Source organism: Ananas comosus, linkage group 5 (genome assembly GCF_001540865.1).
Source record: "Ananas comosus cultivar F153 linkage group 5, ASM154086v1, whole genome shotgun sequence".
Classification (NCBI taxonomy): domain Eukaryota; kingdom Viridiplantae; phylum Streptophyta; class Magnoliopsida; order Poales; family Bromeliaceae; genus Ananas; species Ananas comosus.
This window is the reverse complement of record NC_033625.1, coordinates 2,881,091-2,897,551: the sequence shown is the minus strand read 5'-3', so window position 1 is coordinate 2,897,551 and position 16,461 is coordinate 2,881,091. Positions and strand designations below refer to the sequence as shown.

Below are 16,461 nucleotides of genomic sequence, written 5' to 3'. Positions count from 1 at the left end.
GCACAGTCGCACATGCTGGGGCTAGAGGATTTGTATTTTATGGATGATTTTTATTGAAAAACTGATTTTAATATTAATATGAAAAGATATATTAAATGTATTTATTATTTATTTAGTTACAGAAATAGATCAGATCCATTGAATTCAGTTCCATTGATAAGTAAATATTACTCAGATTTTTGAATCTAATGCAGAAAAAAATTTTGAATTTTTTTTGAGGTACTAGAGCAAAAACTGCTGATATAAAATATCTATCGTTAGAAAAAAAAAAAAAAAAACAAGCTATTGCAAGAACTTCAATGTAATACATCTAGTAGTAGAACTACCAAAATAAAACTATTAAGACCTATTTATCCTAATTGTATAGTGTACTGTTATTCAATATAGTATTATTTGAACAGGGCTATTATATTAAAAAAAACACTAACACTTATTTTACTAAAGTAGTAAAAAATAAAAATAGTAAAGTCTTTCTTTTGACGGCATACAGACTTTATTTAAAATTTTTACAGTAATAAAATTCCGTACTTCGTTTATCAAACGCCCTCTAGTAGTAAAATTCCATACTTCTTCGTTTATCAAACAAACTTTTTCTTCGCAGCTGCTCATCTTGTAAAGAAATTTGGGATGCGAGCTATAGTAAATATGAAATATAGGAGGATAGAGAGTTAACAGCTATTGCCGCTACATGGTGGGTACTATAGTTAGAATGTAATAGAAAAATATTTAAGAGAACTAAACATCTATTAGGTTTTCTGCTAGCCGAGACCCGATCGATCAGGAATTTATAGAATTTTTTTTTTTTTTTTTTTTTTTTGAGAGATAGGTAGCGTGAGATAGGTAGCACGCTACCCGCTTCGTTTATTTCATTTAGAAATAAACTTAGCTAAATATGTGAATCAACTAGGATTCGAACTTGGGTCTCGGATACCAACCACTAAGCCTTTATAGAATTAGTTCTCTCCTCTTAATAGTTTCTATTATTATTATTATTATTTTTTTCCTCTAAGGCCCAGCTTCCTATTTACTTGTAGCTAAGTTCATTTCGTAAATGAATAAAGTGATAACATGTTACTTTTCCTTAAAAAAATTTATTAGTTTTGATCTGCAACAAATATAGTAGATTGAAATAGTAATCAATTTATTTTGGGCGGATTACAAACTTATTTAAAATTTTCCCCGGCAAAAAGAAAAAATTCTGTACTTCCCCATTAAGCAAAATGCTATCTAATAAAAGTAACTTAACAATTTTTTTTAGAAAAAAAAAAAAAACAAACTGACTAATGTTTTGGTTGTATTATACAAGGGTCAAAAATCTCCTCTGAGCTGTAAGTCTATAACAAGAGAAAGGCATAAAATATAGAAAAAACTTCAAATACTCCTCTTATAGTTTTTTTTTTTTTCATTTTAATACCTTATGGTTTAAAGTATATCAAGTTAGTACTCTGTAGTTTTACACTTTTTCACTTTAGTACTTTATATTTTAAAGCGTATCAAGTTAATACATGTGGTTTCGCACTTTATCACTTTAGTACCCTGATTTAAAAACCACAGGGTACTAACTTGATACAAAAATAAAACCACATGGTACTAACTTGATATAAAAATAAAATTATAGAGTACTAATTGATACACTTTAAACCACAGGGTACTAAAGTGATAAACTGAGAAACCATAAGATACTAACTTTAAACACTTTAAACTATAGGGTACTAAAGTGACAAAAATGAAACCACACCAAAGTTTTTAAAGTTTTTTCTAAAATATATAAATATAAATATATTTTTTGTATATATATTTATTATGTATATATTTAAGAAAAAGGATTTGCAGCCACGTGGGCAGGCAGTGGGCCCCAGGAGCCAGGATGACAGAACTGCCGGGAATCCAGGCTGGCCGGGGGAAGGGAGAGAAGGCCGGAAGCTCTGCTGGTCGTCCACGTGGGTGGGCCCCGCTCGATTTGCCAGTCCACGCACAGCGATGCCCCCCGTTTCTCTCGCCCCTCCGTTTGCCTCCCCGTCGTATATAACCTCCTCACCTCTCCAAACCCTAACGCATCCAAAGAGAGAGAGCAAAAAAAAAAAAAAAAAGGGGAAAAAAAAGGGCGCTTAAAAAGCTTCGGGGAGAGAGGGGGCGAGGAGGACACAGGGCTATCATTTCCCACACCGCCTCCTCTCTCTTCTTTTTTCCCCTTCCTTTCTCTCCGTGTAGTGTGTGAGAGAGAGAGGGGAAGGGAGAAGGAGAGAGAACGAGAGAGAGAATTTTTGTGTCTGGTTTTCTGATCTGAAATGGCGGCGATTCCGAGAGTTCCTTTCGGGTTGATGGCAGTCGCGGTGCTCTTCTTCGCCATCGTCCTGCCGGCCGTCAGCGCCGCCCACGCTCCGGCCCCCGCGCCCACCAGCGATGGTCAGCTTCTCTCCATTTCTCCCCCCCTTTTTTTTTTTTCTCTCTCTCACTCTAAAATTTCTAAATGTGAGAAAGTTTATGATAGTTCACGTGGTACAGCGCGTATATTCAATACTCTGCTTATGTATGAGACTATTGAGTTTTTTTCTCTGATATCACTCAAGTTCTTGGTAAATAGTATTTTAGTATTTTAAATTCAACGTTACTTGCGCGCTCTTCCATTGCTGTTGTTATTTTTATTAAAGCTCTAGAGAGCTTGAATATTATCGGTAGCAAACGAATTTTGTTGTCATCTATTTATTTTTTGTGATAGAGCTTCAAATCGACTATCGACATCGTTGAATATGATTTATACCATTTGATGTACCAAGGAATTAAATTTTAAATTTTTCGACATCATTGACCTAATGATTAAAGGTTTTTAAAATTTATAATTTTAATGGTTGATTTGAGATATTTTTTCGTTAAATATGTGAAGATATCCAAATTAATTAAATTTTGGTTAAAATTTTTTTTGAACTATTTAGCACAAGATTTATGCTTTTGATCTTGATTACAAAATTCCTATCATTAATTTTTAGAGGATATTCATTTTCAGTCGTTCATTTTTTTGTCAACTTAGATGGATAAGAGAATAATATCGAAAAAACATGAAATTTGATTTTTAGATACTTTAAATGATATAGATCATGTTCAATGACGCCGATCGTCAATTTTGAGGCTCTATGATCGAAAAAAAATGGATGACAACAAATTCCGTTTGCTAACGACAGCATTGCAACGCAACTCTGAAGATCTATATCTTAATTAAGTCTTAAAGTTTTATTCTCTTCATTTAGATCCTACTTTTATGTGGGGTAGTAGGGTTGATCTGGAATGATATAGCCATGTAATACCCATTCTCAGTTTAGCTTTTCCTTCTTTTTCTTTTTTTTTTTCGGCTTTTAACTAATTAAACCTTTTTTAAAAAAAAATTTCCTCTCTCTGCAGGAACATCAATTGACCAATGCATTGCGTATGTGCTGATGCTTGTGGCCCTCGTCCTCACCTACCTCATCCACCCGTTGGATGCCTCCTCTCCCTACAAGCTCTTCTAAAACCCTCTCATATGGATCTGAATAGAGATATTAGTTGTGAACCAAGTTAGAGAGGATGGGGTTGGATTGTTTGAATCTTATTGTTGATTTTTGGGACATGGACTTTGTGATTGGATTGCTCTTTTGTGGTGCTCTTTTGGTTTTGTTGGCTTCTTCTCCTATGTTGCAGTAATTCGTGTAATGTTCAAAGAACCTGAAAAAACCAATGTACATGCAAAATATGAACCATTGCTTATGGGCACCATGTTTCTTCTATTTGATTTCTCTTGTTACTTGCTATGTAGTTGTTCGAAACTGCTGAGCATGTTCGCTTCAAGCTCATTTCGCTCTTTATTCTCATCCTAAAATTTCTCAAAATTACTTGATTTCATTCATTAGGAAAACCAATGCATAACATCACCCATATTATATGCTGCGATTTGTAACTTTGAATGATTCAAAACGTTGTTCAAAGGAGTATTCTAGCATGTCACTGATTACAATATGCTAGATGTTGTCGAGAACTATTCGCCAATCAATTGGGTTCAATTGCAACAAACAGGTAGAATAGAATAGACACCTTTTCAACATTCCCATTTCCTAGTACAACACTAATTGGATTTGCATCAAAATTTCTTTCGGATATGAGAAAAAAGAAAGACAATTCACCAAAGGATTTTGCAGCTAACGCTCTCCATTAGATTGAAAGATACAAAGAAATGAGGGCAAGTGAATTGTCAGAAAACGAACTCATGAAGAATATGTCAAAAGGCATGAGTAAGAAGCAAAAATTATCATAAGGCATCAAAATTTTCTCCTTTTTGTGTTTTGCCGCACATAACTAGGCTAAACATATATAGGAGAACTACAGAATTAGTCATTTTGAAAAAATGCCGCAAAAATTCCCGAGCTAGTGCCCAGGTAATCAAGCCTTGTCCTTGCTTTCTGGAACTTCAGCTGCAGAACTCTTTTGCGCCAGCGAGAATTTCTTCACTTTCTAGAGAAAGAAAAGAGACATTTAAGGTATAACACGTCCAATTCAAATACGAGGATATATACTGTAAATTCAAATTAGTTCTGATACGATGATATATACTTAATTTCCGGTATAACATTCGTAGTGTGAGAAAGAATTTGTACTGAAGCAGCATTTTTATTGGACCAGGCATCCGAAACACACACTTTCGGAAAAACAAACCATTCAAGCTACCAGACATTTTAAATGTACCAGGGCATGCAATCATGATGAAATCTTCATGAAGGTTCCACATCTCAGAAAAACAAAACGGCTGCACCTACAGGGGTCCGAAAGAGGTCCTTACCCTGCAGCGCTCATACTACAAGACGGTTACATAAACATCCTTCCGACATTTCATATCAGTGCTTCCCCACCTAGTATTTGCAAACAAACCTTCGTTTTTTCAACAATTCCTCAAATTCATATATCTTAGCATCATTAGAGGCACCTCATTTCTCCACGCATAGCTTATTTTCATAGTAAGTAATAACAGAACAACATTACAAACAAATGCTCTAGAAGAGTCGACATTGGCCAGAAAATTAGTGGTTCGACCACAGTCAAGGTACTTGTTTAGCATCCCGACAACAAGAAGCATCAAATTAAAGAACATAAGAGTACACAAAGGATACAACAGTCGAAAACTGGGGCTTTACAATATTCGATTGAGCACAATTCAGTATATTCCACTTACTAAAGAGGTTCCTAGCGAATTCATTGGTGGAATGTTCAATAAAACTGGAATCAAAGGTGTCGTCCTGAGCCATCAATATCAACCATCAGAATCAAAGGTGTAGTCATCAACAACCAATAGATTATGAGGGAATCTCCTTTTCTTGGCTTGTTCTGTACTTTCCATTCATCTCAAAAGAAAAAGGGGGGGAAAAAAGGCAGCATAAACTAAACCATCTTACCTGCACAAACATCATGATACATACCGCACTAACTTATCATCTATGTTATTGCAGGCTCTCTTTGCTGAAGATAACATATAACCAGCCATCATTTTTCTTTATGCTATTACAGCCTTCATCTCTTCAATACTCCAGTCAACCAAGCACTGTTGGACCAGCATATAGGGTTTCATTCACTGTACATTAAACTCATCTACGTTACAACCCTACTTGCAATTTAGATCTAGCCCATATAGTTTAGCAACAAATCAGGAGGAATTTAAAAAAGTCTTTCTTCTCTTCGACTTTTTTTTTTTTTTTCTCCTTTCCTCACTCTTAATTACCAATTCTGAACTCCAGCAATCACTTAAAGCAAACCCCAACTAGATTAGGATTTAGTATTAGCAACCCTGAAACCACCATCCAACAATTCGCCCGTTAGATCCAACAAATCGAACAAATTTTCACAACCTTAGCTTCAAAAATCTCAAACCCTTGCGAACATCACATCGCCCTAGATGATGTTAGAATTCCGCTCCACATCGGGCTACAAGCTCATAATTTACAGATAACCGGGAGAGCTTGAGAGACGGGTCTATTCTTAATTCTAGCGTCCAAATGTATAACATTCAAATGAGAGGGTAAACATTAGGGTAAGTATCTCTCATGATCATGGACTCAGATATATTACGAAAACTGCACTACGATTTTGCAAAATTCATTTGATATTTCGCACATTAGGATTAGGTTTAAGCTTAGTGATCTTTTCGCCCCTAAAGTCTCTAATCCCTAGTTGAATCTTGATTCTACGAAAGCTATGCAAAAGAACAATCAAAAGCACAATCACGATCATCATTAAATTTTGTTTATGATGGAACCTTGTGGAGGACGCAGGTGCGGAGGGCATCGACGAGGCGGAGGCAGGTGTCGCGGTCGAAGGGCGAGGCGGCGACGCAGTTGAGGAGGTCGAGAGCCTCCTTCGCGCAAACGGGCTCCGGCGTCGTCGCCTCCTCCATCGCCGATTCACAGACGTGCAGGCCTGCAGGGCGGGGGAGAGAGAGAGAGAGAGAGAGAGAGAGAAAATTAAACAAAAAGGAGGCGACGATTCCACAAAGAACTTGCGCGACAAGAAAAACCCAAAACCTTGCCCCTTTTTTCTCTTTTGTTTTTGTTTTTGTTTTTTTGTTTTTTTTCGGTGTGTGTGTGAAGCTTGGGCCGATTGACAATAGGCTATAGGCCGCTAGAAGTACTTTTGGGCTTAATTTCATCTTTTTCACGCGCCGTAAATTAACTTCGGCTGTATGTAACTCACGTTTCTCAGGAATATCATAATAAAAAGTTTGATTATTGAAAAAGTTTTTTTGTGTAAATTTTCGATGGAATAACTGAAAAATGGAAAATTTCTTAGTTTCGGAGCCATTGACTCGCTATCAAACAAACAACAGTGAACGAATAATTTTAACCTGAATTTTAATTCAAGTGAGAATTATTTTTAACCTTAAAAGTCGGTTACGAGTAAGCAAATAGGTTCGGAGTGCAAGCAGAGCTCCAGCCTCAACGATCATCGTGCCTTGGCCGGGACCATATGCAAGAAGATTATGTTATCTAAGGTTCTGCTTTAGGATTGTGAAAAAATTGCGTTACTTCTGGTCAAAACAATGATAAAATGATAGGTGGGACTTATACTAATCGGGCTTTTAGTTGGCCCAAAGAAGGCCCGGCCCAACTTGTACCATGCATGTTGCGCTTTGGCACACAAGTTGGGCCTTCAAATTTTGGCCCAATAGTAAGAGTAAAGTCCCCCCCCCTCCCCCCATTTTTTAAATGGACAAGCCTTTTGGTTCTATTCTAGAGATTTTATTATTTAATCAAAACTAATTTTGATCTCAAAATGTCCAGAGCATAGCTTAACAGAAGCGTTTTATGGACCAAAAGGTTTAATTTGTAGCCTTAACGACTTTGTCAGGACTCAGGAGACACAAAAAATAATGATTTGACGAATCATATCCTTTTCATGTTTCACAATTTCAACATTTTCCTCTTTTACTTCCAAATTCCACTCCACAACGTGACGAAGGTGACGGCTTGGATGCATGCACGTAGGGATCGAAATTTCTAATTAACAGGTCCATATGAGCAGGTGGAATTTAGCAGATTACTTTTCTTTTTTTCTTTTTTTTTTGAGAGAGAAAGGTAGCATGCTATCCGTTTCGTTTATTTTATTTATAAATAAACTTAGCTAGAAATGTAAATCAACTATGATTCGAATATGGGTTTCGAATACTAACCATCAAATCCTTTTGCCACTGGTGCTAGAAACGGTCAATTAGCAGATTACTGAGCTATTCAATTATGCCCCTAATTAATTTCGGTATTTCAAAATTTGAGGACGAATTGCATTTCAAGAATAATATATTATTGCATTTTAACTTGTTATTTCACACATAAACGATTAGTGTCCAGCGTTGATGTGTTGTAAATAGTAAATCTTTTAGTGGTTATGTGCAATAAAGTAGTGAATTATAACACTTGCCGGCTCTGTATTATTTTTTCTTCTAAATTCTCAATCTGCTTGAGTAATCAATAATCAAGTTAGGTAGAAGATGTCCTATGCACGTCACTCACCTCAGCAGGTCTACTAAATCATTTGAATTGGCTTCTATCAAATTGATCTATCAATAATATGGTATTACCGTCAATTCTAAACTCGCGCCATTTTATGAAGCGAAGGGATCTCCCTACATTATCATTTTTTTTTTTCCATCATTATTTTTTAATATATGTTTTGTTGGTACAAAATTTTGAGTGAACCACAACATGCAAGTTGTGAGGCTCACCAGCTCATCTGAGGTTGTCGGCTCGTCTCTCGTGTCCTTCACAAGTCACAACCCAAAAGCCGAAAAATAAAAAATAAAAAAGAAAATGAAAAAGGGCCCCCAATAAGTACGGGAGCCCACGAAGATCAACGGTCCAGATCCATTCTCTCAACCCTCAAAACCCTCTCCGCCTCTCTTATTTGCCCAGCATCGAACTTTTCTCCTTTCCCTCTCTTTTCGTGTGTGTGTGTGTGTGTGTGTCTCTCTCTCTCTCTCTCTCTCTCTCTCTCTCGAACCATCGTCGTCATCATCTCCTCGTATCGAGGACAGGTGTCAAAACCCTAACCCTAACCCTAGAAGGTGATATCGATGAGATGGGAGATGGAGGAGGTGGAGGCGGTGCTGGAGAGGATCTGGGATCTGCACGACAAGATCAGCGACGCAATCCACGCGATCTCCCGCGCCCACTTCCTCAAATCCATCAAGGCCCTCGGCAAATCCGGCGCCTGTGAGAAGGCCGGGATCCACCCGTCGTCGTCGGCGGCGGAGGGGATTGGGGACGACACCGGCCGCGGTGGCGGTGACGGGAAGAGTGGCTTCGTCTTCGTGAAGGATTTTGGGGCGGCGGCGGCGGAGATGGACGGGGACGCGGCCATGGCCGAGGCGCGGAGCCTCCACGCCATTCGCGCCGCGCTCGAGAACCTCGAGGACCAGCTCGAGTTCTTTCACGTAAGCTCCCGATGATCTCTTCGTGATACCGCATCTTTTGCTTTGTGATCCCTTGCGTAGGGGGGAAGGGACTCTTTAAATCTACTTGAACTGGTTTTGTTTGTTTGCTATTCCCCTCCCCCCCCTTTTCGTAGTATATACTTAGATGATAATTTAGTACCTCATGAGGAACGTTAGCTTGATTTATATGCAGTTCGGATCATTCGATTCATTTGGCCGATCTGTGTTTTTTATTTTATCCTTAGGTAGATAATTTACAGGATATAAAATTATGATAACATTCGTCTCGACAGTCTAGTGTGTGGATCTGTTGTTCGCCCTAATAGTATTCCCAATTAAATGCACATGTATATTGTTTACATGTTGATAATATATTGATTAATTCATATCTATGGCAGTTCAAACCACTGGTGGGAAATAATTTACATGGTGAATTAATGGTTGAGTGGAATTTTGTGTGAATTTTGTTGGAATACATAATCACGCACAAAGGCACTACTACATTAGAACCATGCCATTGCCTTCGTTTTGTCATTGCTAAGTTGGATGTTGTATGCGTAGGCTTAGATTTGGAAGTTGAATACTTGATATGCGTTTCCCTATTTAGAGATCCTTTACGGCGAAAGGCCTTTTCATCATAATTACGTTGGTTCTGCATAGTTTTTGGTGCTTAGGATGAACGACATTTCAATAATCTGTTATTAACTGTAATATTATTCTTCTGTTAGCTGTCAATGGATTGTTTAGTTTAGCCATTCATTACCTTTTGCAATTATCCTACTTTATATTAGTCTGGAATGTCAAAATTTGTGAAGGAGCTACTCCGGAGACAAGACTACAATATATTAGAGTAGTTGTGCTCATATTTATTTTTATTATTGCTCTGATAGTTATATATAGTCTTATTACATTGTTTGATTCTACCTCTTATCTTTCTCTGCAGACTGTTCAATCACAACAGCGAGCTGAAAGAGAAGCTGCAATAACAAGACTAGAGCAAAGCCGCATAATCCTTGCGATGAGGTTGGCCGACCATCAAGGGAAAAAATACAAAGTCATTGAAGAGGCTTTAGCTTTTGTCGGTAATGTGCGTAATGCTGGCAACTTTGTCTCTCCAGAAGATTTATACGAAATTCAAAGGACTCAACCAGGTGAGAATGAGGAAAATCATAAGGGACAAAATTTAAGTGTCTTAATGCGGATGCTGTTCTCCGGTTTGGCTTTAGCGAGAAGCTCTTTTAGAATAGAGAGGATTGGCGGTGTATTGGGGAACGCGGCTGTGTTTGCTGTAAGCATGCTTGCTTTGCTTCAGCTGCAACAAGTGGCTTTTAGAAGTGACCCTTCAACAGCGAAAGCCGAGAGCTTCTATAGGAAGAGAGATAACAAGAATAACACTCACCTGGCCAGTTCTCCACAGAGTAGTGAGGTAAAGCATCTTGATGTGTTGTTAGCTAGGGGTTAGAACTTGCAAAATTTTTATCTCTTTCAACCAATTCTTGTACATGTTCTTGTGCGGTTTTGTTAGGGCATTTTTCTTGTAGTAATTGTTCTTTTCTTTCCTTTTCTCTTTTTTTTTTTTTTTTTTTTTTTTTTTCTTTTTTTTTTTTTTTTTTTTTTTTTTTTTTTTTTTTTCCCCTTTTCTGTTTCTACTCTACTGCTTTATGACTATTGTACCACGAAATATGTAAATCGTATCTAGTTTAGAGTTGCGGCTTGATTTGTGCCCCAATTTGTTTACTCCATTTTATTTATACATAATTGTGTGGTTTAACATGGTGGTGATGAGGACTAATCGACGGGTTTCTTCTGAAAAGGGCTCTGAATTGGTTCAGTGACGATCAAGCTTGTAGAGGTTTCTTTATTCTCTCTTCTAAACTTTGTAAAGGAGAAAAAAGAAAGGAATCACTGCTAGAATCTCTTTTTGTTTCCATCTGTGTGAAGCTTTAATTGTGATAGTATTGTTAACTAGCACTTTATCTTTAATTTGGGATCTCATGAGGTTGCCTTCAGCCTTTAATTTGGTTCCCCTTTACTTTATTATGGATTTGTATTATGCTTCCTACTCAGCTGGCTTAGTTGGCCAGATAGGTGTTTTCATAGAAGTGCATTTTGAATGGAATTTCTAATGTGATATGGCTGGTTTGGGATTGCGTTATTAGATGGGCTCGCAAAGTTTGAGAGCTTGAAGGTTCGCATTCATTAGTGTGAATTTGATGGCTTCAATTTCGTACAGCAGCAGTAGATTAAGATGCAATGGCCCTGCAACAAACCGCGTAGAGGTCGCTATTGAAATTTGCAATATATCGTAAATTTTCCCCGATCCTTTACGTAGGAGGCAATTCTGTGCACTTCAAACAAGCCAGCGAGTGATTAAAAAAAAAGAAAAGAAAAAGAAATAAAAAAAGAAAGGTACAAAAAGAAATTAATAAAGATATTCGAGATCAGCATCTGAAGTAAGAAAAACACATCAAAGGCTGGAAGGTCAAAAGTGCATCTTAAGTCCCACAATAATCACATACCACCATCAACATTGTTCTCTTGTCGAGCTCCACAATCTTCCAATAAAATAAAAAGACCTGTATCACGATGCCTAGAGCTTTCTACTTCCGTCAATACTTTTCACTCGCGCGTCCGACCACTGAACCAGTGGAGAAAACAACATCCAGAGCACAACTGGAGCTCAAAATCGTGTCCACTGTACATGTACACACTTACATGACACATTGCTTTGCAGTTAATTCAGCTCTCAAATGCAACACATCATTAATGAAATACGGGCTATCTTTATGGATGAACGAACTCCACGGGAAGATGTTCCCACACCCAACCACCTTCTCCCCAGTAAAAGCGTATGTACCCCCATACTTATTCACAAACTCTCCCGACGGTCTCGCCCTCACAGCGAATTTGTACTCCACCGTAAAGCTTTTGGGGTCTTTCTCATTCTCTTGATTCCCCAAGAAAAGCCCAAAGCAGTGGCTGGCGCTTTCATGACCTGTGTCACAGTGGACCGCGAGGAAGAAGCCATGGCCGGCGAGATAGAATGGCTGGGAATATAACCGGCCCCCGGGAAACAATTTGGCACATTCCTCTCTCTTCAAATCGAGGAAAGCAACGGACTGTGGGAAGGGCTGGTCGAACTCGACCACCTTCACCGGATGGTAGTGGTAATCCCGCTCGGCGAACATCTGGGAAGTCGACTCGCCTTGGAGAAGTGCTTTCTGATGATGAGGTTTCTCAGCTTTAAAAAGAAGTGCTTCCAGCACGAATTTTCGAGCGAGTTTACTGTCGAACTCGCTGCATTCAAGGACCGTCCTGAGCTTGCTGCAGCTCATCCGAGAGAAGCGTATAAGAGGGAGCAGTCGAGAATTCAGAATCTCACGCCTTTCTTCCGGCTCAGGGTACCGAGCGCGTGCCCACTTTAGAGCAAAGTTGTAGACCTCATCCTCCGAGGTCTCTTTGAGATCGTTGCGGGAGAGGATAGCTTCAATCACAGAGAGAGGAAAGTCCATCACCACATTTTGGTGCCTAGAAGGGGCAGAAATGAGTTTCCATGATTCTCAAGACTGGTTATTTGTTGTCACATTTAGTCCCTAAATTTTTTTCAATACTGTGTGCCGAGTCCCTCAAATTCATTAGTTATAAGATAGTCCTTCAAATCATCTTTTGCTTTGCACGTCAGCCCCCTTAGAATAAGTTTAATAGCATATTTAAAGAATATTCTGTCAATAAGAGTTTCAACAATGTGGATGGTTGAGACTGAAGATGGCATAATTGAAGGAGATTTGGAAGAGGAAGAACTCTAGCGGCAAAATGGACATTGTGCCTCATTCTGTGAATTGGTTTTTAGAAAATTTTGATGGGACTAAAATGTGCAAAGAAGGATGATTAGAGGGACGTTCATGCAAATAATAAGTTTTGAGGGGCCTAATAGAATTAAAGATTTTAAGGAATAACGTGCCAAAAACCTACTTGTTGATGCTTCCTCCATTTCAAGAGGGCCTTTCAATACATCCAAATAGATAGCCCACCAATAAATATTCGCGGTGTGTATATCTAAGCAACATTAGTTATTCACATAGACCTATATAGCATCTGAAATTTCATGTAACCGACACTCGACTGAGTGTGAAAATTTGTGTTTTGAAGGACATTAATGAAATTTTCAACTTTATAGAGAGATATCTATTATGTATAGCACAGATCATTTAACAAAGTTATAAAAGTAAATGTCTCATAAATAGTTACTCACTTGGTCAGATCCTTAAATTCTGTTGCGAGGAAGTCCGTTGCCGCATTGGTTAATGGCAGGACCGCGTCAGGCATGGAAACACTACAAGGCAGATTGAGATAGAAAAATGCTAGGTCGGCAGTCATAGGCAAGTTAGCAAGTAACCAGCTGCAATGCCTCATGCAAGAAACAACCTGGAATTTATCAGCAGCCACCAACACATCCAGCAAGAGAGACGGTGAGGTTGTAGACAAATTCCCATTACACATAAATCTCAAGAGCTCCATAACAGCAGCTTCCTCTGTTCCAAGCAGGTTAAGAACGTCAGATAGTAAAGTACTGGTTAAAGGAAAACAGAAAAGCCCTGATGAACTGGTAATGTATTAAGTGCCTTCTTGGCTTAGCTTTTGTATCTGTGATCACATCCAGTAGACCATTTGGCAAATTACGATGTCCAGAATATCTACTATGGCACGAAGAAGGAATGAGATTCTGAGTCCCAGAATCAGAATATCCCAATTGGTGCTTTTACTTCTATTTTCAAGGAGTTTGTTTGGAGGATATGCATTAGTGCCTCTCCAGTAGCACTGTTTGAACGGCATCAGATATGATGAATACATCCTACAACAATGCCCAAATGGCACTAAGAGTCAAAAGCAGAAGCTCCAGTTTGAACCTTCAACTTCCGTTATAGCAAGATTAGAGAAAAAGATATTAGTGCTTCTCTGACCAACTCTACTCAGGCCTAGTTTGAGAGTATGCTCTCCGAAGCAACTAATTTGATCCTTTGTTGCGCCCCAAAAATCCGACAGTACTTTGGAGCTCTGCTCCTCCAATGAATAAAAGTAGTGGCGGAACCTCCACCGAAGAAGCATGTGCCGGATGCATTGTAGTTTTAATATTGAGAGCACATACTTCCAAGCATTAATATATAGTATATACAACTCAAAAAACACAGAGATCTTTAAAGGAAAATAAGCATCAAGTCAAGCTTGCACAACATATATTTGACAGACCTCTAAACTTACCAGAAGCATTGATTTTTAGGGTGACATGTTGCTGCTCAGATTCTTTCATGCCATTCGAGAAAAGCTAAGGACGGAAAAGAAATATTAAAGAAAAAAAAAATCTCAATTAGGTTTATTGAAATGATAAAACTCCGTAGGCTGCATGAGGCAAAACAATTTCCTACCTTGTCGAAAAAGGGGCTTTCGGCAGCAAATATAGCGGAGCAGATATATATAGACTTTACTCTCAAAACCTGAGAACATTCTGTTCTCCAAGATGAATCATCACCTACAAGAAATCATGCCCCATTAGTTAATGAGTACAAACAAAAAGCTAAAGAGGTGATTACCAACTAAAAGAAAAAACTCTTCAAAGTCAATAGAAAATGGGGACATTATTAAGATCTTTAAGGAAGCATCGCCTTTTCCCGTATGTAAAGATTCAAATAGTGGTTAAGCAAAACAAAGCTAAATAATTCTCTCTAAAAGGCTGATGCAAATTGCTTTAGGAAGCTTTGCAACTTAGAGCAAATAAAATTTATGCCAAAAATAGCAACTTCACCAATTGTTGTGAACTAGAAATTAATATCTGAAATCCTTTACAATCCTAGGAATCAGATAATAGCATAAACTTATGTGGGGTTATGCCATCCATCCTGACCAATACCTGGTGGTGATACTCCAATCAGAGCTACAGCCTCCTTGTCGTCATAGTTTTCTTCGTAAGCCTCGTATTCTTCCTCTGATTCAGGCTCGGAATTGTTCAAATCAAATTCTGCGGTTCATAATAATAAACCAGCAACAATTACAAAGTGTGCCATCAGTTGAGAACATCACATAATACATTTGCAAAGAATTTATCAATCATGGAAGTTAGCGAAACCAATTCCTCCGTAAAATGACAACAAAAAGTTCATCAAGTAACTTTCACTCAAATTCGTTACTTCATTCAAATTGATGCGCACACCAAGAAAAAAACCAAATTTTTAACTCTCTTACGGTCATTAGTGAGCACTCCACAGAGAGAAATAAAGAATAACCACTAAAGATGCACTTAGAATTACATAATACAAATATCACATGCTTCGGCAATGAAATGTTTAGAACAAACAAATGCCTCGAATTTGAAAAGTGAGGAACTTTAACCACTAAAAAAGAAGGAACTTTTTCGGAGATTAAACAGATGCTAAGTAAAATCCTTAAAGAGTCGACCTTCCTCGTCGCTCCGGCGCTTCCGGTGGCGGCGGAGCCCTCCGCCATTGCCGGGGCGGCTCTCGGCGGGAGGCTCCGCCACGATCTCGACCCGGATCACGCGATTGGCGGACTCGGCGGCGTCGAAGGCGCTCCCCAAATTGGATTCGCCGCTCGAGCGGCCGAATCCCCAGGAATCTACGGTCGAGAGAGAGTCGCCGCCGCCGCCGCCGCCGCCGCCCAAATTGGGGTACCTCCACGAACGTCGGAGCCCGGAGGAGTCCATGGAGGCCGCCGCCGCCGCCGCCGCCGCCGCCGCCGCGCCGGAGAAAATCCTCACTTACGTGGCTTTAAACCTTTCGTTCGAACACCGTCGACGAAACCGCGCGCGATGGTACGGAGAGATAGAGAGAGAGAGAGAGAGAGAGAGAGAGAGCGAGGCGAAGATTCCTAGTAGAAACGAAGTGTTAGTTGGTCAAAATGTATGGAGGCCCACCAACTATGTACAGTTACCAAATTGGTCTCTCAATGGCTTTTTCTAATTAACATTTTAATACGAGCATGAATAATACATACCTTTGATTAGATAATAATTTTATCTAATTTTTTTAAATTTATTTAATTTAAATAAGTCAACAGCTAAGACGATAAGCGCAAAAAAAATCTCCCTAACACATTTCCATACCCGCGTTGACTCTGCCTCATCTCTTAGTCGAATAAATAGATTCTGCGTAATTTTAAAAATAAATGCTAAAAAGCCTTTAACTCGTCCTCAAATTATACGAAGCAACGCCCTGGAAACACACAGTTTATTCGGCCAAGTTAAGTTCCATTCTAGGAGCAAAATCCCAGGGCCAAAACCGCACTTGATACAAGCCCAACTTATCTGAACAGATTTTAATTCTTTTACTTTCCTTTTTTCTAAAAAAATTATAATTCTGGTTCGAAACTCATTTCAACTTTTACTGCTTGTTTGGTCCCGCTTTTGTAGCATTCGATTCTGGTCTAAGTCTAATTAATGCTCAACGATGAGAAAAATATATTACTTAGCAAATGAGATTCTGAATCTCAAAAGTAAGAACGTCGACGTTATT

At 38.7% G+C, this 16,461-nt stretch overlaps 4 protein-coding genes across 7 annotated transcripts; 2 read left to right on the top strand and 2 right to left on the bottom strand.

Moving 5' to 3' along the window:
* Positions 2,055-3,763, top strand: LOC109710754 (arabinogalactan peptide 16-like). The gene is made up of 2 exons (XM_020233499.1): positions 2,055-2,406; positions 3,397-3,763. Exons 1-2 carry the CDS (start codon positions 2,289-2,291, stop codon positions 3,501-3,503), a joined length of 225 nt encoding a protein of 74 aa, XP_020089088.1. The 5' UTR covers positions 2,055-2,288; the 3' UTR covers positions 3,504-3,763.
* LOC109710753 lies at positions 4,147-6,688 on the bottom strand. Of its 4 annotated transcripts, none has more exons than XM_020233498.1 (2): positions 6,272-6,604; positions 4,147-4,479 (listed from the first exon to the last, which is right to left on the bottom strand). In XM_020233498.1, the coding sequence occupies exons 1-2, from the start codon at positions 6,407-6,409 to the stop codon at positions 4,408-4,410; spliced, it is 210 nt and encodes a 69-aa protein (XP_020089087.1). In that variant the 5' UTR covers positions 6,410-6,604; the 3' UTR covers positions 4,147-4,407. The 4 variants fall into 4 exon arrangements, 2 of the variants coding, with proteins under 2 accessions (XP_020089087.1, XP_020089086.1); XR_002216419.1 differs by lacking the exon at positions 4,147-4,479 and adding an exon at positions 4,953-5,560 and having other exon boundaries at positions 6,272-6,688; XR_002216418.1 differs by lacking the exon at positions 4,147-4,479 and adding an exon at positions 4,953-5,590 and having other exon boundaries at positions 6,272-6,686.
* On the top strand, positions 8,420-10,866 carry LOC109709920 (plastid division protein PDV1). Its single transcript, XM_020232298.1, has 2 exons — positions 8,420-8,938; positions 9,882-10,866. The coding sequence occupies exons 1-2, from the start codon at positions 8,579-8,581 to the stop codon at positions 10,398-10,400; spliced, it is 879 nt and encodes a 292-aa protein (XP_020087887.1). The 5' UTR covers positions 8,420-8,578; the 3' UTR covers positions 10,401-10,866.
* Positions 11,361-15,819, bottom strand: LOC109709776 (BTB/POZ domain-containing protein POB1-like). Its single transcript, XM_020232094.1, has 6 exons — positions 15,389-15,819; positions 14,844-14,951; positions 14,362-14,465; positions 14,198-14,261; positions 13,191-13,470; positions 11,361-12,466 (listed from the first exon to the last, which is right to left on the bottom strand). The coding sequence occupies exons 1-6, from the start codon at positions 15,651-15,653 to the stop codon at positions 11,650-11,652; spliced, it is 1,638 nt and encodes a 545-aa protein (XP_020087683.1). The 5' UTR covers positions 15,654-15,819; the 3' UTR covers positions 11,361-11,649.

Excerpts from the sequence above, each read along its gene's own strand:
- LOC109710754 (XM_020233499.1), top strand. The coding sequence starts at position 2,289 with ATGGCGGCGATTCCGAGAGTTCCTTTCGGGTTGATGGCAGTCGCGGTG. Across the intron at positions 2,407-3,396 it reads CCCCGCGCCCACCAGCGATG|GAACATCAATTGACCAATGC; the intron begins GTCAGCTTCTCT and ends CTCTCTCTGCAG.
- LOC109710753 (XM_020233497.1), bottom strand. The coding sequence starts at position 6,409 with ATGGAGGAGGCGACGACGCCGGAGCCCGTTTGCGCGAAGGAGGCTCTC. Across the intron at positions 5,415-6,271 it reads GCACCTGCGTCCTCCACAAG|GTAAGATGGTTTAGTTTATG; the intron begins GTTCCATCATAA and ends ATGTTTGTGCAG.
- LOC109709776 (XM_020232094.1), bottom strand. The coding sequence starts at position 15,653 with ATGGACTCCTCCGGGCTCCGACGTTCGTGGAGGTACCCCAATTTGGGC. Across the intron at positions 14,262-14,361 it reads AAAGCCCCTTTTTCGACAAG|CTTTTCTCGAATGGCATGAA; the intron begins GTAGGAAATTGT and ends TTCCGTCCTTAG. Across the intron at positions 13,471-14,197 it reads CCTAAAAATCAATGCTTCTG|AGGAAGCTGCTGTTATGGAG; the intron begins GTAAGTTTAGAG and ends TGCTTGGAACAG.
- LOC109709920 (XM_020232298.1), top strand. The coding sequence starts at position 8,579 with ATGAGATGGGAGATGGAGGAGGTGGAGGCGGTGCTGGAGAGGATCTGG. Across the intron at positions 8,939-9,881 it reads ACCAGCTCGAGTTCTTTCAC|ACTGTTCAATCACAACAGCG; the intron begins GTAAGCTCCCGA and ends CTTTCTCTGCAG.